Below are 23,320 nucleotides of genomic sequence, written 5' to 3' on the forward strand. Positions count from 1 at the left end.
GTTAATATTTATTCTATTTAAGTCATGCACAAATTTTGTTTTCTTGGCTATTTACTTTCGTAGATGATTTTCTAAATAATGCTGATGCTTTTCTAAATTCATGCTTCCTGGGTTTAAGTCTCGACTGCACTTCTCACCAGCAGCGTTGCTCTGGGCAAGCACTTAACTCTTCTGATTCTTCATTTACCCGTCTGTAAAATGGGCATGATAATAATAGTATTTGCCTCCTAGGTCACTATGAGGATCAAATAATGTGAATACTGAGATCGTGATTAGCATAGTGCTTTGTCAACACATGCAACTCCAATAAAAGCCAGCTACAGTCAGGAAGCCCCCTTTGAAAAGCTAATTTCTTATCTAGCATTTACTTCCCACAAATCCACTTGTTTTTGATTCTGATGCACAAACAGTTCATGTGAGTGAACATTCCAGCTGACGTGGAAAGTTGCTGCTGTGTGTACCTGTAACAGGGGTCTGATTCCTCCATAGGGTTCGGTGGTGGACGGCAGGATGCTCTGGACGCTGGTGCTGCTCGCCCTCTGGGCCTTGTCTGGTGCGCAAGGTGAGTGTGGACAGCATCTCTGGTTGTTGGGGCTATCGGGCCCCAGCAGGTAACGTGATTGTCGTTCCTTAGAACATCCGGAACTTTCTTTTCAATAAATATTTACTTACTTTTGAGTCCACATAATAAGAAATTACTTATTTTTGGAAAATCTAGGTATTAGAGAAAAATACTCTTTCACCTAGAGACACAACATTTGCCGTGCACATTTAGCCTTTTTTTTCACATGCTGCATTTGTAAAACTGCAGGTGGTTGGTGCTTTAGAACTCTTTTATTCCCACTTTTTCCCTACTTGAAAATATATCATAAAATTTTCCCATGTGTTTATTTTCATACAACATGGTCTTTAAGGACTGTATAATGTTCCATCAAAAGATAACCCTGATAATTTTTAGACCAATCTCCATCTACATCATTACTTTATTATTGTGAGTATAAATGATGCCACCAGGAATCCAGTTGTGAATAAATCTCTACTAGTATTTGTGTTTATATCCTTAGAAAAAGTTCCAAAAGTAAAATTGCTGAGTCAAAGGTTTGAATTATTTTAAGGATTTTTGATGTATTGCCAAATGGCTCTATTAAAGGTGGTAGAATTCACACGTGGATCAGCAACATTGTGAATACAATGTTTGAACTTGCCTCGTTTAAAATTTCTGTTCAGTAAATTATTTTGAATTATTTAAACTATTGTATTTTGGGATAGTCCGATCACTTTTCTTTCCAGTCATTCAGATGGTGAGTTAAAACCATTGATTTGCAGACTTGAGACCCACCACTGTCTCAGAGTCTCAGAGCAAGTCACTGAGACTCGCAGAATATACTTCTGCAAAATAGATACAATGTAACATGTGTAAGTCACATGATCTTTATAGGAAAGCAACATGTAATGCATCCATAGCAAGGACAGAGGCCCGTTTCCTTTGTAGGCTTGTTTTCTGGGCGATCAAATGGTAGAGACAGGGCCACACTTAAGGTTTGGATCTGGGTGGGAGAGCAGGAGACGGATTCCGGAAGGTGTGCGGAGCCCCCCTTGGGGCAGTGCTTCCTCTCCCAAGAAAATCTGGCTGTGGAGAACGCCAGCTAATCTAGACGACATGCTCGGTTTACCTTCTGGTGCACGCTCCCCACACAGTCAAGGATGGAAGCAAGATCTGTGACCAGCAGCTGTCTTGGGGGCCCTGCTTCGGGAAGCAGCCAGGAGAGAGAGGATAATGGTTTTACGTGAAAGCTGCCATTAGCACCCCGGTGGAAAGGGAGGGGAGCCCGGGGACACCCGAGGCCGCATGGACTCAGTCACACATGAAATCACGGTTTGCTCCCTGCGTGTAAAAATCCCCCCCTGGGTTCCTGCTCGCCCTGCCTGCTGGTAACCTCCCTGTTCTGTCCCTGCCGGCAGCTGGTGGCCAGGACGAAGACATGGCCTTCGACCTTTTCAGCATCAGCAACATAAACAGGAAGACCATCGGGGCCAAGCAGTTCCGGGGGCCGGACCCCAGTGTGCCTGCCTATCGCTTTGTCCGCTTTGACTACATTCCGCCGGTGAACGCAGATTACCTCAGCAGGATTGCCAAGACCATGCGGCAAAAGGAGGGGTTCTTTCTCTCGGCCAGCCTGAAGCAGGACCCCAAGTCCCGGGGCACGCTCCTGGCTCTGGAGGGCCCCGGCACCTCCCAGAGGCAATTCGAAATTGTCTCCAACGGCCCAGCAGACACGCTGGACCTTACCTACTGGATAGACGGCACCCAGCACGTCATCTCCCTGGAGGACGTGGGCCTGGCTGACTCCCAGTGGAAGAACGTCACCGTGCAGGTGACCGGGGAGACCTACAGCTTGTACGTGGGCTGTGACCTGATCGACAGCTTCACGCTGGACGAGCCTTTCTATGAGCAGCTCCGGACAGAAAAGAGCAGGATGTATGTGGCCAAGGGCTCTTCGCGAGACAGTCACTTCAGGGTACGTACGGCAGGGTCCCGGCAGACGCGTGAGGCAGGGGAATGGGAGCTGGGGGTGGCCAGCAAGGGCCTGTCTTAACGTGGTGCCCGTGCTGGAACAGGTCAGGCCTGGGCTGGGAGACACATGCCGCCTGTGCGGACGCACAGAGACATGCACACAGAAACGTCACGCGTGCATACGCACACACAACCACACACATGCACATGCACAGGTGTGTGTACAAGCAGAGCACATTGTCCCACAGGTGTGCTTTCTTACCCTGGGCAATGGTTATTGGTTTCCAGACAAGACAGATTTCATGACCAAGGCATCGATGTCCTGGCAAAATCCCAGGCTCCGTATGTGGAACCCACTGCCCGCTCCCCGTTTAACACTGAGATGCTGGGGGAACAGATTGACGGTCATGCTTTTTAGGAAAAGGGCTGTTGATTTATGAGGGGATATAGCTACATGTTCATCTTACAATACATTCATGTTGAAGTAGTTTTTGGAAGATCTTCCTACAACCACAAGTGTTTAGAACCACAGGGGAGTCAGGGCGTTGCTCTCCTCCAGATCTGCCTTCTTTGGAAATCAGTGTGTCTTTAAATTCAGTTCTTTGAGTAGAAGGCTAGAGTCCTCACCGGTCGTTGAACGAGGCTCTGGTGGCTGTCAGGAAGGTCCTGTGGGCCCTGCTGAACGAGCCGCTGACTGCTCACGGGGTGGAAGGGACTCTCCCCTTTGAGAGACCACGTCTGTGATTAGATCATGGGCACTTCCGAGACCGTTAGCCAGACACCAGGAGTCAGCAGAGTCCCCTGCCAAGGAGGTGCAGCCCAGAGCAAGTGACCGGACGTGTTTGGAAGACAGAATTAGCCCATCTGTCTTGGGGCCACCCGCCCCCCCGTCTTCCTATGTAAGATCCTGGGTCTATGCCGCACTGAGAGTAACGGACACGGGATAACCCACGATAAAGAGCTCAAGCCTGCAAGCATAAAACATGGAAGGAAGTGTTCTTGCTATTTAAACATCTTATATTTTTAAAATGTCACTTAGCTCAGCCTCAAACATTTGATGTTTGTCCACTGCTCTATTTCTCTCTTCATGTGTATTTCCAGGGTTTGCTGCAGAATGTCTACTTAGTGTTTGAAAATTCAGTGGAAGATGTTCTGAGCAAGAAAGGTTGTCAGCAAAGTCAGGGAGGTAGGTGTGCTTTGGATAACATATTTCATGTTTCCTTTCTTGTCTTGGATGGATTTCCACTATGATGTGTGTGCGTTGTGTAAGTGTGTGTCACTGTGTGTGTGTGCATGGGGGGTGCTAGTAGGGATTTAAGAAAAAGTATTCTAATAAGGTGCCATTATTTTCTTTGAGTGAGTTTGCTGGTCACCTTAGACATGTTGACACCTGGAAATGATAAACTGCTTGAACGATTAATTTTGAATATATTTTAATAATCCAAAATAATCCATTTTATAAGCCAAAAAGCCAATCCTTGCATTTTAACAGGAATACATGCAAATTTTCCAGTCTATTAATGTGTGAAGACCATCTCTATAAGCTAACACCACAGATATTTGCCCGACTAGGTTCATGGGGGTTTTCTCATGCTCCTCACAGCTGTTGACAAAGCCCATTGATGAAAACATCTACACTGTTGGAACCATTGACAGATAATCTCACATTGTGTGTTCATTACCTTTTGCATTTGCCTCCAGCTGTAATTTGACAACATGCTCTTGAGCATTTACTTTATGAAGCCCAGTCTGCTGGGCTCTTTAAACTCAATGTCAGTGAATCTTCAAAATGCCTCTGGGATGGGCTCGTTTGTTTTTCAGTAAAGAAGCTGGGGCTCCCGGGTCCATGGCTGCTGGGTGTGGCTACCCGCAGGCTGGCCGCCCACCCGGTCTCCTAGCGCAGGTTCCTGTGGGTTATTGTCATTGAGACCCTTCTTTGTGTCAACTGCATAGTCTGACACATATAAATCATTCTCTTACGATTGACGTGTGGAGAGTGTGTAGGATGTGATGTCTAATGCTCGACGGTGGCTCTGTGAACCGGACTCCCCGGAGCTGGGAGTGGCACTCGGCCTGTGTAGGAGCTGGGACCCCGTGTGTTTGCCCTGCTGGCCCTAGGCTCGCCGCTCGGCCAGCAGGGGGTCACCTTGGAGGCTGGGCACCTGTCCATCTGCACATCTTCCATGGAGGGTCAGTTAAGTACAGGGAAGGAAAGGAATTCAGAGAGTGATTTTTAGCCAGACGGTGGAGTGGAGAGAGGTACAGTGCTTGCCCCTGTCACACAGGCTCCTGCTATAAGCCCCTTGTTTGCAGTAGCCGCTGGGGCTCAGACCTCACCCCCTGCGTCTCCAGCCTGGCTAACAGGCCAACTATTGGTCCCTGTGATTTAAGCCATTGCCTTTTTGGGGGGGAATGTGGTCTTTAAAAAGCAAAAAGTTCAGAAAAAGCTAGGATAGTAAACGGACATCTGACATTAACTGTGTGGGAGAATTCCACAGACTCAGAGAAAGCAGAGTGGTTCTCGGGATGCCCTGACTCGAGGTGGCTGTGCTTGTGTTTACGGGAAAGCTGAGCACCCTTCCAGGTGCTGAGCCCTGCAGGGTGCAGAGACACTTCACCCTCGACAGCAGGAGAAGGGGACTCCAGTCTGGGTCCCAGGTCTACCCACAGGCGACCCTGCCGTGAGTCTCGTCAGAGGGATCGGGTGCTGTGACTGTAAGGTGTCCCGTCCTGATTTGCTTCTCTGGGGTCTGTCCGAAATCAGGCGGCTGGGGGCCGTGGGGCACATTTGTGGGTGCTTCACTGTTTTTAATCTGATACCTGTGTGCAGTGAGTGGTATGTTTATGTTTGTGGGGTGTGCACCCCCGTCCAACCAGCAAGGCGGGGGGAGCTCCCAAGGTCAGTGTGATTGGGGCAAGGATTTATGACCGAGTAATAAAACCTCAACAGCGCGAGGCCCAGCAGAATGATCGTGTTAGCAAGGTGTAACTCGGACGCCGAGAGACGCAGGGCATCTTACTCCCATGACACTCACGTGGTGGGGGGCACGGCCATGTCTAGGCAGGCCTGGCTTCCACGGGCGATGGCCTCTCTCCCTGGACTGGCCCAAGTCTGTTTCCAGTTTGTGTCCTAGCCCATCCCGTGGTGGGAACCCCAGAGTTTGTGCGGCCTACAGGGGCAGCGAGGGGGATCCCCTGGTTGAGTGTCTGAGGGGTCTGCCCTTCCCTCCAGGGGACGCCGCAGGGTAGACAGAGAGAGGGCGTGAGTGCGAGGGAGGGCTGGTGAGGTCAGACAAGCCACCGATTAGCGTGAGGACCGCTGAATCCGCCTTGACGCGGAGCAAGTGGCCAACACATAGGGTGTTTGGAATAGAAAAATGGGCAAGCGAGGAGCTTGGGGGGAGGCCGCGGATTTCCTGAGTACACATTGTGGGAAGCAGATCCAGTGGGGATGGAAGAATGGGGCTGTCACAGGAGATCGCCTCCTCTCGTCGGAGTCCCTCGCGGGGCACAGCTCCGCCCGGTGTGTGTGGACAGTCTCCAGGCTCCAGCCTCCCACTCCCACCCTGTTCCTGAGCGTCACTGCCGCCCGGCTGGTGGCCGTCCGAGGCGCTGTTGGCAGGTGTCACCAAGTGGGCAGAGTCCTGTTTTACCAGCAAGGCCGTGATGGACGCGGTGCCGGCACTCGCCGTTCCTGGGCGGGCCTCGCGCCTGCGCGGTGTGGGCCCGGCCTTCTCTGTGGCACCACCTCCGCGTGGCCAGGCTGCGCTCACCGCCGTCCCTGTGCTTCCTGCAGCTGAAGCCAATGCCATCAGTGAGACCACAGAGACTCTGCACCTGAGCCCGCAGGTGGCCCCCGAGTATGCGGGTCCGGGCGCACACAGGAGGCCGGAGGTGTGTGAGCGCTCCTGTGAGGAGCTGGGCACCATGATCACCGAGCTGTCGGGGCTGCACGTCATCGTCAATGAGCTGCACGAGAACCTGCGGAAAGTGGTGGGTGCAGACCGGCCGCTTCCCGTGGCATTGGTGGAGCCGCCGGGCAGGGAGATGGGCAGGTGGGGGGTAGAGAACTCTGAATCACCAAGGCCCACGGGCTCCACATGCTCTGGATGGTTCTCAAGCAGGGGACGCTCGTGTCCCCAGCAGATACGACTGCTGAGGGAGAGGGAGGTGCTTTTTTGTAAAGTCTGGTGTGGGGAGGACCGGCTGCGGAGGTCTGGGCAGTAAGGACAGGGGCAGGAGGTACCTGCCAGGAGCCCAGCATATCAGGGAGGAAGCAGAGACTTGGGTGACGGGAGCCAGCCCCCATGTGATGTGCCCTCTGCGGGCTCAGGACAGGAACATTGTGGCACCCATGAGAAGGGAGAGAGGCAGCAGGGAGGACGGCCCGGAGGGTCTGCAGGTCTGGGGTCTCCTCCTGGCCTGGAGAGCGGCTCAGCGGTGGGGGGGTGCCCGTTCCCACCCTCTGTCCCCCAGGAAAGGGCCCGGAGCCACGTTCCTACCCTGGCCCAGGATGGGGTGGGACCAGCTCAGTTTCCACTCCGTGGGGGGGTAGAGACAACATGCATGGCTACAGCAGCTCGTGGCAAAGGCTGGGCGCCTTCTGGAAACTTCCAGCGTGTATGTGGCCCTGGTGCAGGAGGGGGCAGGAGTCCCAACCACGCCCACCATGTGCGGGGCAGGAAGCTGGGACTCGGAGGCAGGAGGCCTGTTTTGTGGGCACTCTTGCCACGCAAGGGGAGGGTGTTCCCCGGGGCCTCTGGAGGCCTCGCTGCAGCAGACCCAGGAGTCACTCAGGCAGGAGGGGATGAAAAGGGCTTTGGGACAAGTTTGTTGAGCTTGGACTTGGGGGCGGGGCACGTGTGACCTCCCTGAGACCTCACGGACGGAGTGTTTCTGCGCATTCCGGGGCGAGAGAGAACCTATGCCTCCCCTGCTGGTCTGTGGCCCGGAAGCTGAGGTCACAGGCTGGGGATTCTCAGGGGGCTCTGACCCCACCCAGAAGTCCCCCGCGTGCGGGGGGGAGCCCACAGTGCGTCAGTGGGAGGAGCGGCAGAAACACCTGTCGGGGGCAGCCCGGGTCACTTTCACTTACTTGGTTTTGTTCAAAACCTGATCATTCTTCTAGTCTGTGGCCCCAAGACAGCAAGAATTAGGTCTGTGTGCATCCTTGCCATTGCGTTCTCAGACCGGGTCCGTCGTTTTTGGAAGAATGTGTGAATTCACAAATTGGGTGTCAGTTCTCAGTGGCGCTTGGCCGGGAGGGTCCCTTCCCCATCCAGCACCGCCGGCCACCGGGCCCCGAGGTGTGGTCGGCCCCAGGGCTGGAGATCCCTGGGCAGGTGTGCAGCGGCCGCGAGCTCCTGACCGTCTGTCAGGCAATGGCTGCAGGCCTGCCTGGCTATGGTCGCTGCCGCGTGACCCTGATTGGGGGAGGTTTCACGTCGACTGGGGGCTGTGTAGTGCACGCAGAGCCTCCCGCAGGGCTGGCGGCTCTAGCCCAGACCACGGGCACTCTTTGGTCACGGAGGCACGTTCTTTCCGGTCTGTGAGCATGGTGACTGTGTATGTTGTATCCGTCTATGCTGAAATGTTCCCCTCAACCTTCCAGTCGAACGATAACCAGTTCCTCTGGGAGCTCATCGGCGGCCCACCTAAGACGAGGAACATGTCCGCTTGCTGGCAGGACGGCCGGTTCTTCGCGGAAAATGAGACGTGGGTGGTGGACAGCTGCACCAAGTGCACCTGCAAGGTGAGGCGTGGAGACGCTCCTCCTCTCCAGGGGCCTGTGCGGGGTGGCTGCACCCCCAGTCTTCCCTGGTGAGCTGCAGAATGTGTGCAGCTACCTCAGCAGACCTGGTGTGGGGGCTGTGTGGGCAGCGTCGACCGTAAGTAAGGCTCCAGCCAACCCCACTGCTCTGCACAAAGGAAACCGAACTCCAGGAGGTGAATGACTGTCCCATGGGGGGCGGGAGGCGGCCGGGGTGGAGACGGCCAGTGCGTGTAACTCCAGGCGGCTCCATGGAGTCCGGCGGGTGCAGGTCACTGCCCACGTGGTGATGGTAGGTAACTTAGCCTCTTCCCCTCGGTCAGCGGTCCCTGTTTCCACTGATGGCGGCCTCGGGGTCTGCAGCACGCACAGACCTGGCCCTCCTGCCCGTGGTGCATGGATGGCCCACCTTTACTTCCAGTGTCTGCAATGCCAGGACGAACACAGCTGTCCTCCCGGCCCTTCCCATGCAGCGCTCGCGCCAATGCTTGTTCTTTTAAAGCAGTGTTACATGGACCCCTTTCTCTGCCTGCAGAAATTTAAAACCGTTTGCCACCAAATCACCTGCCCCCCGGCCCCCTGCGCCAGCCCATCTTTTGTGGAAGGAGAGTGCTGTCCATCCTGCTTGCGCTGTAAGTGCACGCGGAGCTTGGGGTGCCGCCCGCTCTGAGCCTGAGGCTCTACCTGCGGACTCGCGGCCGGCCCAGGGCCTTGCACTCGGGAGTGGGAGAACTGCAAGCTGCCCACTACACGGTGTTAGTTTTATGGTTAAAATGGACAATATTAAAGTAGACCGTGTCCGTGTGAGCGCGTGACGCGCCTTACGAGCACAGCGAGAGATGACAGCACGACCCCGAGAGGCAGGGCCCTTGTCCGACTAGAGGGAGGCGTTCCACGCTGTGGAGAGCGGTCTCCGTGGCCTTATTCTTGTCTGGTTTCCTGCTTTCTGGGACGTTTAATCCTTGCCGGGCACGTGCCCCAAATACGACCGCGGGAAAGCAGTGCGTTTTGCTCTCACCAGACAGATCTCTCGCAGGAAGTTACTGTCTTTCTCTTACTTACAGATTGTAATTCACTCGGCAGACTTCCTTTGCAGGAAATTGCCTTTTCATTTAACTTGTCCTGATTTAAATTATTTGGGACCAAATTTGGTGACCTGTAATTTCAAGCAAATTGGAATGTTTCCTTATCATATGTAACTCAGCAGTGGAGGTTAAGATGGAAGCAAACTAAATCTTAGTAAGTCCCATAAAGCCCCCTGTAGACATGATTCTGGACTCTCTCCTGTGAACCATCTTAAGAAACGCATAGACCCCTTCCCCGACACGGATGATGAGCGGGGCCCAGCACGCAGATGGTCGACCCCATGGCCTCTGTGGCACTCTGCGGGCATCCCCATGTGCCCCTCCATCCTGCCTGGGAAGGCAGCCCTGAGCGCCGACCCAGGTGTGGATGTCGGGTCGCTGGGGTGTGCCCCACCGGGCGCCCTGCTCAGGGGAGGGTGTACTCTGCACGCCTGCCTTCCCCAGCACACGGCTTCTGCCTCGCCAGCTCTTCACGGGCCAGCCTGTCCCGCGGCCACCCTGGGCAGAGGCTTGACAGGCCCTGTGCTTCCCCTGCAGTGCTGGACAGTGACGAGGGCTGGTCCCCCTGGGCAGAGTGGACCGAGTGCTCCACCAGCTGTGGCTCGGGCACCCAGCAGAGAGGGCGGTCCTGTGACGTCACCAGCAACACCTGCTTGGGGCCGTCCATCCAGACGCGGGCGTGCAGCCTGGGCAAGTGTGACAATCGCAGTGAGTGTCGGGGGGTTGGGTCGGGGGGTGTGGTCAGCGTTGCCAGCCTTTGGGTTTGAGGGCCTGTGGGGATGGGCTGCGTTTCTGGGGCCCCTCGGGCTTGACCGGGGGCTCCTGTGGGATGAGGGTCCTTCCCTTGCTAGTGCTCCCCGCCCCCACAGCTGTGCGTGAGCAAATGCCAGGGCAGCGGCCGCCCTGACGTCCTTGTCCTTGTCCGTGTGCTAGTCCGGCAGGACGGGGGCTGGAGCCACTGGTCGCCTTGGTCGTCCTGCTCAGCGACCTGCGGTGTCGGCAACATCACACGCATCCGGCTCTGCAACTCGCCGGTCCCCCAGATGGGGGGCAAGAACTGCAAAGGGAGTGGCCGCGAGACGAAGGGCTGCCAGGGCGCCCCATGTCCGAGTAGGTGGGGTGAGGCAGGGCGGGAGCGGGTGCTCGAGACAGCGGGAACCTGGGCTCTGGAGCCAGGCCACCCCCACCCGGCGGCAGCGGGATGGGGACGGAGCCCTCGAGGCACCGCCGAACCCTGGCTGGCTCCTTGCTGGAAGTGGGCTTCGGGGTGAATCCGATCGCTTGTGGGCTCTGACCTCGTCTGAGCTCATCCACGATTAAGGGAACATCAGCCAGAACTGTGGGCGCTGTCTCCACGTGCCCTTCTCTGGGGGCCCTGTGGATGGCCCGGAACGGTGGGTCTCAGGGGACGGCTTACGCCGCAGCTAGACCGGGGGCCAGGTGCTCGGAGACCTTCCAGAAGCCCCATTCACACCCTGCACGACAGCCCTCGGAAAGGAGAGTGCAGGGAGCTTCCTCTCGCTGCTGAGCTGTCCATTAAAACGAACGTGAACTCTCCCCTGACTAGGCACCCCTGCACCACAGGGCCCGGCTGACGGTCAGCTTCCACTCCCAGTGCCCGTGTGATTTCTCTTCCCAGAGGTGAAAACCACCCTAACCGAAATCCGCCGTCTGCATTACCCCTGAGCTTAGGGCCACGGCACACACTCTTCCCGTTTTCAGCCCTGTGTGGAGCCCCTGCTGCACCCGGCTCTTCCCGCATAGATTGCCTTCTCCACTGACGCTCTGTGCTTTCTGCTTGCAGTCGACGGCCGGTGGAGCCCGTGGTCCCCGTGGTCAGCCTGCACCGTCACCTGTGCTGGCGGGATCCGGGAGCGGACGCGTGTCTGCAACAGCCCCGCGCCGCAGCACGGGGGCAAGGACTGCGTGGGGGACGTCAAGGAGCATCAGATGTGCAATAAGAGGAGCTGCCCTGTAGGTGGGTGTGCGGGCGGGGGCAGGCATACAAGCGGTAAAACCAAGAGCAGAACAGCAGGAGGACAGAAAAGAAAGATCGGCTCATGCCCGTGCCGCTGACCGCTCCTGCGCTGTGCTCGTCAGCGTTCCTGTGTAAACACGGGACGCGCACGGTGCAGAAGGGAGCGTCTGCGTGACAACAGCCATTGTGCCCATGTAGCCTTTGTGTCTGTGCCATCCAGGATCTACTCTTGGAGGTGTGACTCTGCAGGCGCCCCCGGCCTCCCTGAGGAGCTCAGTTTCCTGCAGCTGAGCCCCTTGGGGCGTCTTCCCGTGCGTGGCTCAGGGATGGCAAGCCCCAGCTAACCCCCCTGCGTCCTCCCACACAGATGGCTGCTTGTCCAACCCCTGCTTTCCCGGGGCCCAGTGCAGCAGCTTCCCCGACGGCTCCTGGTCCTGCGGGGCCTGCCCCGTGGGCTTCCTGGGCAATGGCATGCACTGTGAGGACCTGGATGAGGTGGGTGCCCACCCTGGGGGAGGGGCGCCCGCAGAGACGGGGGCGGGGCTCATGCCTGCACATCCCGCAGTGCACTGTGGTCACGGACGTCTGCTTCGCCACGAGCAAAGCCCACCGCTGCGTCAACACCAACCCAGGCTTCCACTGCCTGCCCTGCCCCCCTCGTTACAAAGGGACCCAGCCCTTTGGCGTCGGCCTGGAGGCGGCCAGGACCGAGAAGCAGGTGAGCAACCCGGCCCTGTGTGTGCTGCGGAAAGGCTGTAAATCCGTCGGCAAGAGCCCAGGGCACTGGGCAAATGGGGGTGTGGAGGAGAACAGGGGCAGCCTCCCTGGGGCATGCGGAGGGCTGTGGGAGCCTGTCCACCACCCTGATGGGACCAGCGGGAGCGGGGGGAGCAGAGCTTGCCTGCAAGGAGCACGAGGACAGCCCACGATCACCTGTGGGCTTGGACATCTTGCCGGTGCTGCTCTGGAGCCGCTGGGAAACACCCCCAGGGAGCATCGCTCTGAGTCTCTGGATGCCTGCCCGGCACCTGCTGTCCCTGCAGCACCGAGGGAGGCCCTGCACCCCTGAGCTTGTCCCCGAGCGCCCGCCTCAGACCTTGCACGTGAGGGGTGGAGTCTCCGGGTGTCCTCACCATGTGGCCCTTTACCCGCAGGTGTGTGAGCCTGAAAACCCGTGCAAGGACAAGACCCACGCCTGCCACAGGCACGCGGAATGCATCTACCTGGGGCATTTCAGCGACCCCATGTACAAGTGTGAGTGCCAGACGGGCTACGCGGGCGATGGGCTCATCTGTGGGGAGGACTCAGACCTGGACGGTTGGCCCAACAAGAACCTGGTCTGTGCCACCAATGCCACGTACCACTGCATCAAGGTGAGGTCTGGGGCTCCGGACCCTGCAGGTGCTGACCCCCAGGTGCTGACCCCCAGGGGCTGACCCCACAGGTGCTGACCCCGCAGGTGCTGACCCCCAGGTGCTGACCCTGCAGGGGCTGACCCCCAGGGGCTGACCCCCAGGGGCTGACCCCCCAGGTGCTGACCCCCAGGTGCTGACCCTCAGGGGCTGACCCCACAGGTGCTGACCCCCAGGGGCTGACCCCGCAGGTGCTGACCCCGCAGGTGCTGACCCCCAGGGGCTGACCCCTCAGGTTTCATCCTGCAGGTGCCTCCCGCCCCCCACCCATCCAGGCATTCCCATTTGGGGTGGTTGTGACCGTTTGGACATAACTTATGGGTCTAAACAACTGGGAGCTCTGGGTGGTTCCAGCTGCATCCTCAGTTCCACACGGCTCCCTTTCTTGAGGTGGTAACTTGCTGGAGAGCGCCTGTGTTTCATCACAATTGTGGGACCGGGGGGTCCTGGGTGTGATGGCACCAGGGAGCCCTTTGCTGGCTCCAGGAGTGGCCCGGGTGGGCCTGGTCTGTTTGGAGGCCATCCCGGGGACTTCTGTGGTGCACGGGGGAACAGAACTGAAATGCAGCTCAGGTTTGAATTAGAGCATCGTTGGAATCAAACAAAATGACTCTTCTAATTAGGCCAATTATGCACGTCTGTGAAGAACTCACTGGGGAGATGATTTGGACTCCAGCCTCAGTTTCTGAGTGGGTGTCCACACCCGACTTCTGGAGCCTGTGGGCTGGGGAGGGTGTGTGAGCGTGGCTCTCTGTGAGCTGGGTCAGGGGCGGCAAGGGGCCCTGCGGGCTCGGCCCTGCTCCAGGCTTCCCGAGCTGCGGACCCTCCCGCTCCTCGGGTTCTTGCTCTCGTGGGGCAGCTTCACGGGGGTCCTGGGTGAAGGAGCTTCCCTGTCTGGTGGCACCGGCAGCAGGACGGCGTCCCCGCTGAGGACGGCTCCCAACCCGGACGGCACCAGCACTGTGCCCCCTGAGCGGTCTGTAACTCGTGTGCATCCTGTGCTCACAGGACAATTGCCCACTGCTGCCTAATTCTGGGCAGGAAGACTTCGACAAGGACGGCACCGGGGATGCCTGTGACGAAGATGATGACAATGATGGCGTGGACGATGAGAAGGTGGGGCCCGCGAGGCCGCTCTGGCCTCCGGAGTGGGCGGCCGGGGGGGACAGCCCCGCCCCAGGCCCTGTACACGTCTGTGGCCCGCATTCCCTCCCATGTGATGCTGCATGGCAGGGCGCAGGCTGTGCGTGACACATGGTGTCCAGCAGTGCGTCGGGCCATGGGCGCTGCGCTGGGACGTCTGCAGTAGTCCAGTGTCTCGATCCGCGCACAGGGCCTGCCCACTCCTGTGGGGGCCAGCGAGGAGCGTGGCCACCCTGCCATGCAGCGTGCGCTTGCCTTTAACGCAACGTGTACCTGCTCGCGCTCTCTGAGGAGGGTGTTGCCGGACGTACGTGATGTCCTGTGCAGCCCAGCCGGACAGGCCACCTGTTCCTGATCATGGCCTCACCCCACCCGACCCCCGCGCCACCGGCCGGTTCATCACACGCCGGCTCACTGGTGCGACGCGACGTACCTGCTCTCACCACGAAGCACACAGCGTGCCGTCTTTGTCACAGGGAGGCAGATGCACTGGGCTGGGGCTGATGGGCTCCGTCTGGACGGCGCGACTTGCAGCCCAGCACAGCTCCCACGCAGGTCCCGACTCCTTCCCTTGCGTTTCCGTAGGACAACTGTCAGCTTCTCTTCAACCCCCGCCAATTCGACTACGACAAGGATGAGGTCGGGGACCGCTGTGACAACTGCCCGTATGTGCACAACCCTGCGCAGATAGACACGGACAACAACGGCGAGGGGGACGCGTGCTCCATGGACATTGACGGAGATGGTCAGTGCTGCTCCTGGCCATAGATGCGGGTTCGCGACTGGCGTGGCATCGCCCTCCTGTGGGCGTGGCGTGAGCTGGCCGCACCTGCCGTGGGCATGAGATCAAACGGTGCTTAGCTGTTCCCGTGGGAGCCAAACCTCACCCCACCCGTCCTTCCTGGGGCCCGTGGGGGGTCGCCCGCCTCAGGACCTCCCTTCATAGAGATGCAGACATGGCATCTTCCTTCTCGTGACTCAGGCCCCTAGTCCCACGCCCTGTGCCCTTCACGCTTAACCCCGTCAGAGCCCTAAGAGTGCAGTCCCGTCTCCTCACCAGATCGCGCCTCTGAGACACGTCTGACGGCAGCGCCTGCCTCCCTGTCCGAGGATATCCCCCCCATGCTCTTACTTCTAACAACTCACGAGTCGGCCGTGGCAAAGCTGCCTGCAAGGTCCCCCAGGTCACGTTCCGCCCAAGAGGCTGGTGCCCTGGAAGGGGGCTCTAGTTTAAATTCAGGGGATTTGAACTTTAATGGGGAGTCTGACATATGTTCTTCCACGAATCCAAAAATATTTACACTTCACCATAATCTTAGATCCTTTTGTGTGAAATAAAAGTTTGGCTGGCAGTTGCTTAGTGCAGTAGGAAAAGCCCTGTGCCTTTCCTGTTTTCCCCTGGAATACCCACAGATGTCTTCAACGAGCGGGACAACTGTCCCTACGTCTACAACACTGACCAGAGAGACACGGACGGGGACGGTGTGGGCGATCACTGTGACAACTGCCCCCTGGTGCACAACCCTGACCAGGTAACCGACGACGTGCCCGATCGGCTGTGTCCATGGGCAGAAGGGGGCCCAGGGACCTTATCTGTTGTAGATAGATGTGTCTTTGTGGCTTATCCATTAGCTCTGCCAACGAGTGACAGCAGAGGCTTTTCAGTAATTTTAATTGAAAACATTCTGAACTCAGCGCCTCACTCTCGTATCTCGGTGGCCACAGGCCAAATGCGTGGGTGCCTTTGCCGCCCTTCCTGAAGGGACTGTGCCTCCTTCGCTTATCTTCCCGTTTCCCTGAAGCAGACGTGGGAACGGGCTTCTCCTCCAGGTTTGCCTTCGGAAGACACCGAACATAACGCATTGTGGTCGTGCCTGGGATCTCCTGTCGTAGACGATGTCAGAAAGGCACTTGGTTCTGTGGCGTTCATTCTTTCCAGTCTTCTTTTCGTGATGCGAGCCCATGGAGAGATCTCGTGGAGGGTGGAGTGTCCCGAAGCCGCCCCCTGACGCCAACAGCTCTCCCCGGGGCTCAGCTGCTCACAGGCATGAGGCGGCCCAGGCCTGCAGCTCGGGCGGGCACTCAGCGTGGGTCCTGCTCTGTCCCCCAGACCGACGTGGACAATGACCTCGTGGGAGACCAGTGTGACAACAATGAGGACATCGATGAGGACGGCCACCAGAACAACCAGGACAACTGCCCCTACATACCCAATGCCAACCAGGCCGACCACGACCACGACGGCCAGGGCGACGCCTGTGACTCGGACGATGACAATGATGGGGTCCCCGATGACAGGGACAACTGCCGGCTGGTGTCCAACCCAGGCCAGGAGGACTCGGACGGTAGGTGCCACGCGGGGAGCGCAGGGTCCAAGTCTGTAGGGGCAGGGGTGCCAGCGCCATAGCTATTGGCCGTCTCTGTAGAGAGGCACCCATCACAGACGGGATGAGGTGGGCACCTGGCGTCATGACAAGGTTGGGACTTAGTCTTTCGAGGGCAAAGCAAGCAAAAAATGGTGGGTGTGAACTATCAGGAAAAGGGACTGGTTTTCCGGGCAGCTGACCCTACCCAGGGGGCCACCGGGGGAATTGGGGCCCCAGGGAGGGCCTCCAGTAGATAATGAGGCGCAGGCCGTGCTCGGGGCTTCTGGGGGAGCATGAGAAACTGGCGGCAGGTGCGTGTAGCCCTGCTCGGCCTCCAGGAGCGGAGACGGGGTGTGGGCATCTGAGCCGATGTGACTCACAGGCGCACGGTGACTCGGGATTGAGGGCGGCTCCAGGGTCCCCCCCGAGCCACGCGGATGATTCCAGCAGGACACGGGAAGCCTGTCTGGACCCACGGTGCTCCGCTCAGGCCGCCCTGTGGGACGTGTGGCGGGGAGGGGCCGGCTCACCCGGAGCGCGCAGTGCTTTCCAGTGTCCTCATGCACGCGGGCGTGTGCGCCTATGTCCCCCCTGGTGGACACACATTACTGGTTTCCAGAATGTGACAGGAAATTAGCTGAACTTGGTACCTTTTTCTCCTTCTGAAGCAATCGGCTCCCAAATGAGCTAGTTAGAAAGCTGCCATCGGCCTGGGGGTGGTCATGCTTACCGCACACGGGCCGCTGTGGGGGCTGTGGGTCCCCCACATGCAGCCGGCGGTCTGGGCCTGCCGTGCACCCCCACCCGTTCTACCACCTCACTGACAAGTTGAAAGAAGCTTCCAGAAAAAAGAACCTCCCCAGGGAAAGTCATTTATAGAGTAAGAACTCTGCTTTAGATCCAAAGACCTAGGGCAGGATGCTGAAGAGAGGTCATGATAGAAGTTCCGAAAACTATCAGAAAGCAAAGTTGCAAGTTCAGCTTGGTATTCCAGCCGACAACCCCCAGGCCCCGTGGCCCAGTGTCGAGTGGGGACCCTCGGGGCATCCCAGCGAGCGTGCGAGGATGCTTCAGAAAGGCAGATGGCAAACCATCTCCTTTGTTTGCTTGTTCTCCTGCTTTTGTTCTGGTGGCAGGGGACGGGCGTGGGGACGCTTGCAAGGACGACTTTGACAATGACAGTATCCCAGACATCGATGACGTGTGTCCCGAGAACAGCGCCATCAGCGAAACTGACTTCAGGAACTTCCAGATGGTCCACCTGGATCCCAAGGGCACCACTCAGATCGACCCCAATTGGGTCATTCGCCATCAAGGCAAGGAGCTGGTGCAGACGGCCAACTCGGACCCCGGCATTGCTGTTGGTGAGCCTTGGAGATCTGCGCCGTCCTTTGTCGGGGCAAGGTGCCCAGGGAGCATGCGGGCGGCTCGTGCAGGGGATTAGGGAGGTCTCTCGAGAGTCCACGTCTGCCTAAATGGTCTCAACGAGGGACTGGGGAGTAACACGTCTGGAATTTCATGTCCAGTACGCCATTTATTTTATGGATTTGGTCTATGAAATGTTCCACGATACAGTAAAGCTCAGCCAACACTGAACATATTAAATCCCACACTTGTTAGTCACGTCCGGGTCGCAGACCCCAAGGTGAACCTCGTAATATCTGCATCCACTGACCCCGGGCTAATCCTAGCATTTCCCCGAAGGCCGTTTCCGACCGAATCCTACCACCCAATGTTTCCCTGGCACCCAGGCTTTGATGAGTTTGGGTCTGTCGACTTCAGCGGCACATTCTACGTGAACACCGACCGGGACGATGACTACGCCGGCTTCGTGTTCGGCTACCAGTCCAGCAGCCGCTTCTATGTGGTGATGTGGAAGCAGGTCACGCAGACCTACTGGGAGGACCAGCCCACCCGGGCGTACGGCTATTCTGGCGTGTCCCTCAAGGTGGTGAACTCCACCACGGGGACCGGCGAGCACCTGAGGAACGCCCTGTGGCATACTGGGAACACCGAGGGTCAGGTGAGGACGCCCAGGCAGCCGGGCGCCGGGCCCCTTGGACTTGGCCCTGAAGCCACCATGGCTTCTCAAGAGAGCAGGCTTCGCCCCATCCAAAGATGCCCCGTCTGTGTTGTCATCAATTTTAAATCAAGTTACGCTGGTTTTAACCTTCTTTTATGGAGAATCTACCTGACTAAAGATGCCAGGCCTGGTGCTTTTATAAACACAATTGATGATTCTCTCGTGAGTTAAACACATTTCTACCGTCTTCTAGAGATAGGGAGAACTGGGTTTTAAGGTTAGGTGTTTTGCCGAAGGCCCCGTGTTGAGGCAGCAGAGGATGGAGACTCTGAGTCCAGGGCTCTTAGCTCAGGACCACACTGCTCCCTGTCAGTGGATTCGAGCCACACCAGAGATTTAGGCCTTGAAACCCGTCAGTCCGGCATGTGGCTGCCAGAGACACAGGGATGGATTGCAGAGTAACGTCTTTGTTTCCCATTCGGTGCTGCGAGGCGTGGTCAAGACTCAGGCACCAACTGGACTCAGGACTGATGTGTTTCCGCAGGTGCGTACATTGTGGCATGACCCCAAAAACATCGGCTGGAAAGACTACACTGCTTACAGGTGGCATCTGACCCACAGACCCAAGACGGGCTACATAAGGTGAGTGTGGCTCAGCGCTGGCTCCTTCCCCCAAGTGACTTCCCCCTGTAGGAGTGTCTTTCCACTGGGAGGCAAGTCTGAACATTAACAGACACATCAGCCAGAGGGATCTCTAACTCACCTGCTGTCCTCCGGTCTCTTCCATTTCACGCTTTCTATCCTGTATCTTCTACTGCACATCACTTATTTTAAAAAAACTACAGAAGAGGAGAAAATCAAACTTGTCTTAGTCATGTAACTCGGAGGATGATGAGCATCTTTCCTCCTAATGAATGTTCTGGGCAAGGGACAGAAAGTATACACTATTTTTTAAAAGATTTTATTTATTTATCTGTCAGAGAGACACAGCGAGCAGGGGGAGTGGGAGAGGGAGAAGCCAGGCCTCCCGCTGAGCAGGGAGCCTGATGTGGGGCTCGATCCCAGGACCCTGGGATCATGACCTGAGCTGAAGGCAGATGCTTAATGACTGAGCCACCCAGGCGTCCCCAGAAAGTGCAAATTAACTGCATCTTTGCAAAATTAACATGGGCTTCATTCAGAGAACAGATTCATAGTTAATTCTGATATGTGAATGGCTGAATTTAAAACACATCTTCAAATAAAACTTTCACAGATATCAGGCTAACAGTATTTGCTCTTTTGGCATGGCAGCTTTTGTAATTGATTTTGATGAAAACAAATGTGAGTGATTTAAATCATTTTTTTTCAAAGTTAAACTTGGCTAGAAAGGGCAGGGCTGGGTTGGGTTCTTCACGGAGGCCAGGACTACGTGTCCGCAGCGTGAATGAGTGAACCAGGGCAGGGAAAGCACAGGCTCGCTGTTGGGCGGGTCTTTCCTCTCCCACGGGTCGCCCTCCTGTCAGGAAGGAGTTAGTGCTCGCAGTCCTGCTTTGGGCACTAGGGTGGAGTCCCGTCCTTGTCATCATGCAGTTCCAGACTAGTGGGTGGGTGCAGGTGAGTGCGTGGCTTCGACACCATGTGCAGGCCACGGGGGGGGGGGGGGGCGGTTGGGCACCAGGCAGAGGGGCCTGGAAATGATCCTCCCTCCACTGGGCGGCTGTCTGGCTCTCAGAGCTCGGGACGGAGAGCTCTCCGACTGTGGCTGAGGGGCCAGTTGTGGGGAGTGGGGGGTCTTGGAGCCGTGACCTGTTGCTGCTGGCTGGCTACGTGAGGTGAGAGCTGACCTCCCAGCCCCCGGCATTCACACCCTCTTTCTTTCTCCTGCACCCTGTTTTCAGAGTCTTAGTGCATGAAGGAAAGCAGGTCATGGCGGACTCAGGACCAATCTACGACCAAACCTACGCTGGCGGGCGGCTGGGTCTGTTTGTCTTCTCTCAAGAAATGGTCTATTTCTCGGACCTGAAATATGAATGCAGAGGTGGGTGAGAACACCATTGTGTGGGGGGCGCAGAGAATGGGGAAGGGACATGCATTTTAACTTTCCTTTTATTAAAACAGCACATTAGGGCAATAAGCAACTCTTGTGTTTGGTCAGCTTGTTTTTGTTTGTTTGTTTCATTATCTGTTTGTTTTAAATTGAATGTGAATTCCTTTGGTAGAACAAACACTGTCCAATTATTCATAGGCTCTGCCTATTCACATTGTGCTCTCTCCTTTAGCTGTGTACATTTTGTATACCTTCTGGACCTCTAACAGCATTTTGGATTGCTACCTTTGCTAAAAAAGGGAAGGAAGGAAGGAAGGGAGGAAGGGAGGAAAGGAGGGGAACAGGAGGGAGGAAAGAAGCAAGCAGGAAGGGGGACCTCTGCAGTTATCTCTTGAGGAATGTATTTGAATCACAATATTGCAGACCTGGAAGCTGCTCCCCTCTGGTCTGACCTCATACCTTCATAAGCCCGTGAAAATATCCCCTCCTACTCATGAGGTCAGTGAGGCTCCGAGGTACCTCTCAACAATCACACACTGAAAATTACACATAAAGAGAGAAAGGGAACATGAGAACGTTGCTTCTGGTGATGTGATTTTTTTATTTCCGTCTGTTGGGTTGTCTTTCAGGACATGACACGTTCCCTTCCTTCTTTCCAACCATTCATACATCCGTCCATATTGTGGATTTTTTAAAAACTTAAGATGATGTTTTAGGTTACAGGTAGAACAAAATAAAAGAAAACAAAACCCGTGGCCCAGCCGTCCTAATTCCGCTTATTGTTTTTTTATTTTTGTAGATGTCTAAGCAAGACTTGCTGTGCTTCCAGAGATGTACTGTAGACGCTGTTACCTAGACCCCACCGTGTGCTGGTGCTTCCAGCTTCTCTGTCTTTAGCAGCAGCTCCTGTCCTTGACCTTGACGTTGAGGGTCATTCACCATCATCGACCCCGAGCCCAAGTGCCTTCAGAGGATCAGTGTCGGTGGACATCCAGCCCACTACAAGAAGGCAGCTTGATGATGCACGAGACTTTCTGTGCAGTGACAACTGAGCATGGCATTACATCGTTTTTTATCTTGTTTGTTTAAAAAGAATGAATGACGTTTACATAAAATGTAATTACTTATTGTATTTATGTGTATATGGAGTTGAAGGGAATATTGTGCGCAAGCCATTATCATAAATTAAGCAGGAAAAATATTGCTCCGCGACTTTCAGTGCTTGAAGCCATTTCCGTTCCTGGGTTAGAGCTGTTCTACGCTAGCAGGGGTCCCGTTCTGTCGACCCCAGAGACGGGACCGCTGGAGTATGAAGTGCCCTGGGGGCAGAGAGGGCAGGAGACCAGTCACACGTGTGGGGAGCCAGCCCTCTAATCGGCTCATTAGCAATAATGACGAGAACAAATGGAAGCCCCTTCCCCCACGCCCCTGCCCACTGCGTACTTGGCAGAGCTGTAACGGAGGGGGGCCCGCCTGCAAAGCGGCGCTAGCATGCGTCCTGATGTGGGCCCGGCAAAGCCTCCTGTAGGGCAGCTGACCACTCCAACCCCACAGGCTGGAGGGGACGCCTGCCGGCTGTCCCTTGATTTTGCTTTCTCATTGCCAGATTCCTGCTCAAGCTTCCTTGCCAATCTCTGCTACTGGAGAGCAGACCAGCAGACAAACACATCCGCAAATGCACCTTAGCGTCTAATTCTATTCTAGGCTTTGAAACGATGCCAAAGTGTCTTACCTAATCTGGCAGCACTTTTCACCAAGGTTCCAGTTAAAAACTGTTTTGTTAATATTTATTAAATGACTGTAGATGCAGTTTCATTCACCAATAACTTATTTTAAATATGCCAAGTTACACATGTCGCACAGTTACTCAGAATAAACATATAACGCATATATGATAATATAAAGATACAGTTACAACAAAATACCTTCCTGTCAAGATACAAGCTTTACGGTAGTATGTTGTCATGATAAAGCACGCTAAAAATGGAGGGGAATAGGTCAGTGATTGTGAAGAGTTTATAATGGAACCTTAATTGATACTGTTGCCAGTAACTGTAATTCGGTCTTTTTTCCCATTGCCTACCTGCTGTACATAGGATTTAAGACTTCGAATGCTGAAGAAAAATCAGCATAAGCCTTGCCAGACACACCCATTAATCAGTCATACAGTAATAGACACAAGTTTGCGTGTGTTTGTTTTTTGCCTTAAATTGCATGATCCTCCTACAGGAAATATTAATCTCACTCCACTTAAGGGGTTTAAGAAGAGAAGTTTGTCTTGTCTGAGGCGGGCAAATCTTTCTCCCCTTTCTGTTGATGGTAATCTCATGTTTATGTAAAGCAGAGAGGATCCATAACTTTTGTCTTAACTTGCACATTTCATTTGATAAAGTTATGTTTGTTGCTTCCTTTGAGGGTGATTTTTTGTTTTGCTGCACTTTTCTGTAGAGCCGTGTCCCCAGGACAGCAGGGTGTGGGAGATCGGACTAAATGTAACGGTCGTGGAGACTGCGGAGGTTTCTGTGTTGGTGTCCCTTAGCCGAGCAACACAGTTCTGTGGGATGATGATGTGAATATTTAGAATGTACCATAGTTTTTTTGGTAAATTATTTATGTTTTTTTGAACAAGCTTCTCTTCCAGATTGATGAAACTTCATTTGTTCTGCCAAAGACTGTAAATACTTATTTATTTGTTCACATGGTCAACATTTCACCACTGAAACCCTGCATTTAGCTAGAGCCTCATTTTTATACTTTAAGGATTAATAACAGGAAATAAATTGTACAAAGGTTTTCTATAAATGAATCTCTCTCCCTTTTTTAAAAAGAAGTAGCAGAGTTTCTATTGGGGGGAAGGGAGACAAACCCCAACAGGGAAGCTTTGAGCTCGTTTGGTTGCAGGTCTTCCCGCTGCCTTTCTGAGGTGAAGGTGTAGGTTTGGGGTCCTCGTGGAGAAAGCAGCTCCATTTAGGGCCGACCTCATGGGTTCCATCGGCCAC

General features: G+C 55.5%; 1 protein-coding gene across 1 annotated transcript; it reads left to right on the top strand.

The window, feature by feature from the left end:
* Positions 1–493: 493 nt before the first annotated feature.
* On the top strand, positions 494–20,320 carry THBS2 (thrombospondin 2). The gene is made up of 20 exons (XM_028103345.2): positions 494–562; positions 1,963–2,519; positions 3,617–3,701; positions 6,312–6,508; positions 8,127–8,267; positions 8,821–8,917; positions 9,908–10,078; positions 10,304–10,480; positions 11,175–11,348; positions 11,716–11,843; positions 11,914–12,066; positions 12,503–12,721; positions 13,769–13,876; positions 14,489–14,648; positions 15,317–15,435; positions 16,014–16,248; positions 17,406–17,633; positions 18,021–18,292; positions 18,837–18,934; positions 20,173–20,320. Exons 1-20 carry the CDS (start codon positions 511–513, stop codon positions 20,318–20,320), a joined length of 3,519 nt encoding a protein of 1,172 aa, XP_027959146.2. The 5' UTR covers positions 494–510.
* Positions 20,321–23,320: the final 3,000 nt, after the last annotated feature.

The sequence above is a fragment of the Eumetopias jubatus genome, unplaced genomic scaffold, assembly GCF_037043125.1.
Source record: "Eumetopias jubatus isolate StellerSeaLion01/CBP00866 unplaced genomic scaffold, mEumJub1_p1.0 scaffold_6, whole genome shotgun sequence".
In the NCBI taxonomy this organism is placed as follows: Eukaryota; Metazoa; Chordata; class Mammalia; order Carnivora; family Otariidae; genus Eumetopias; species Eumetopias jubatus.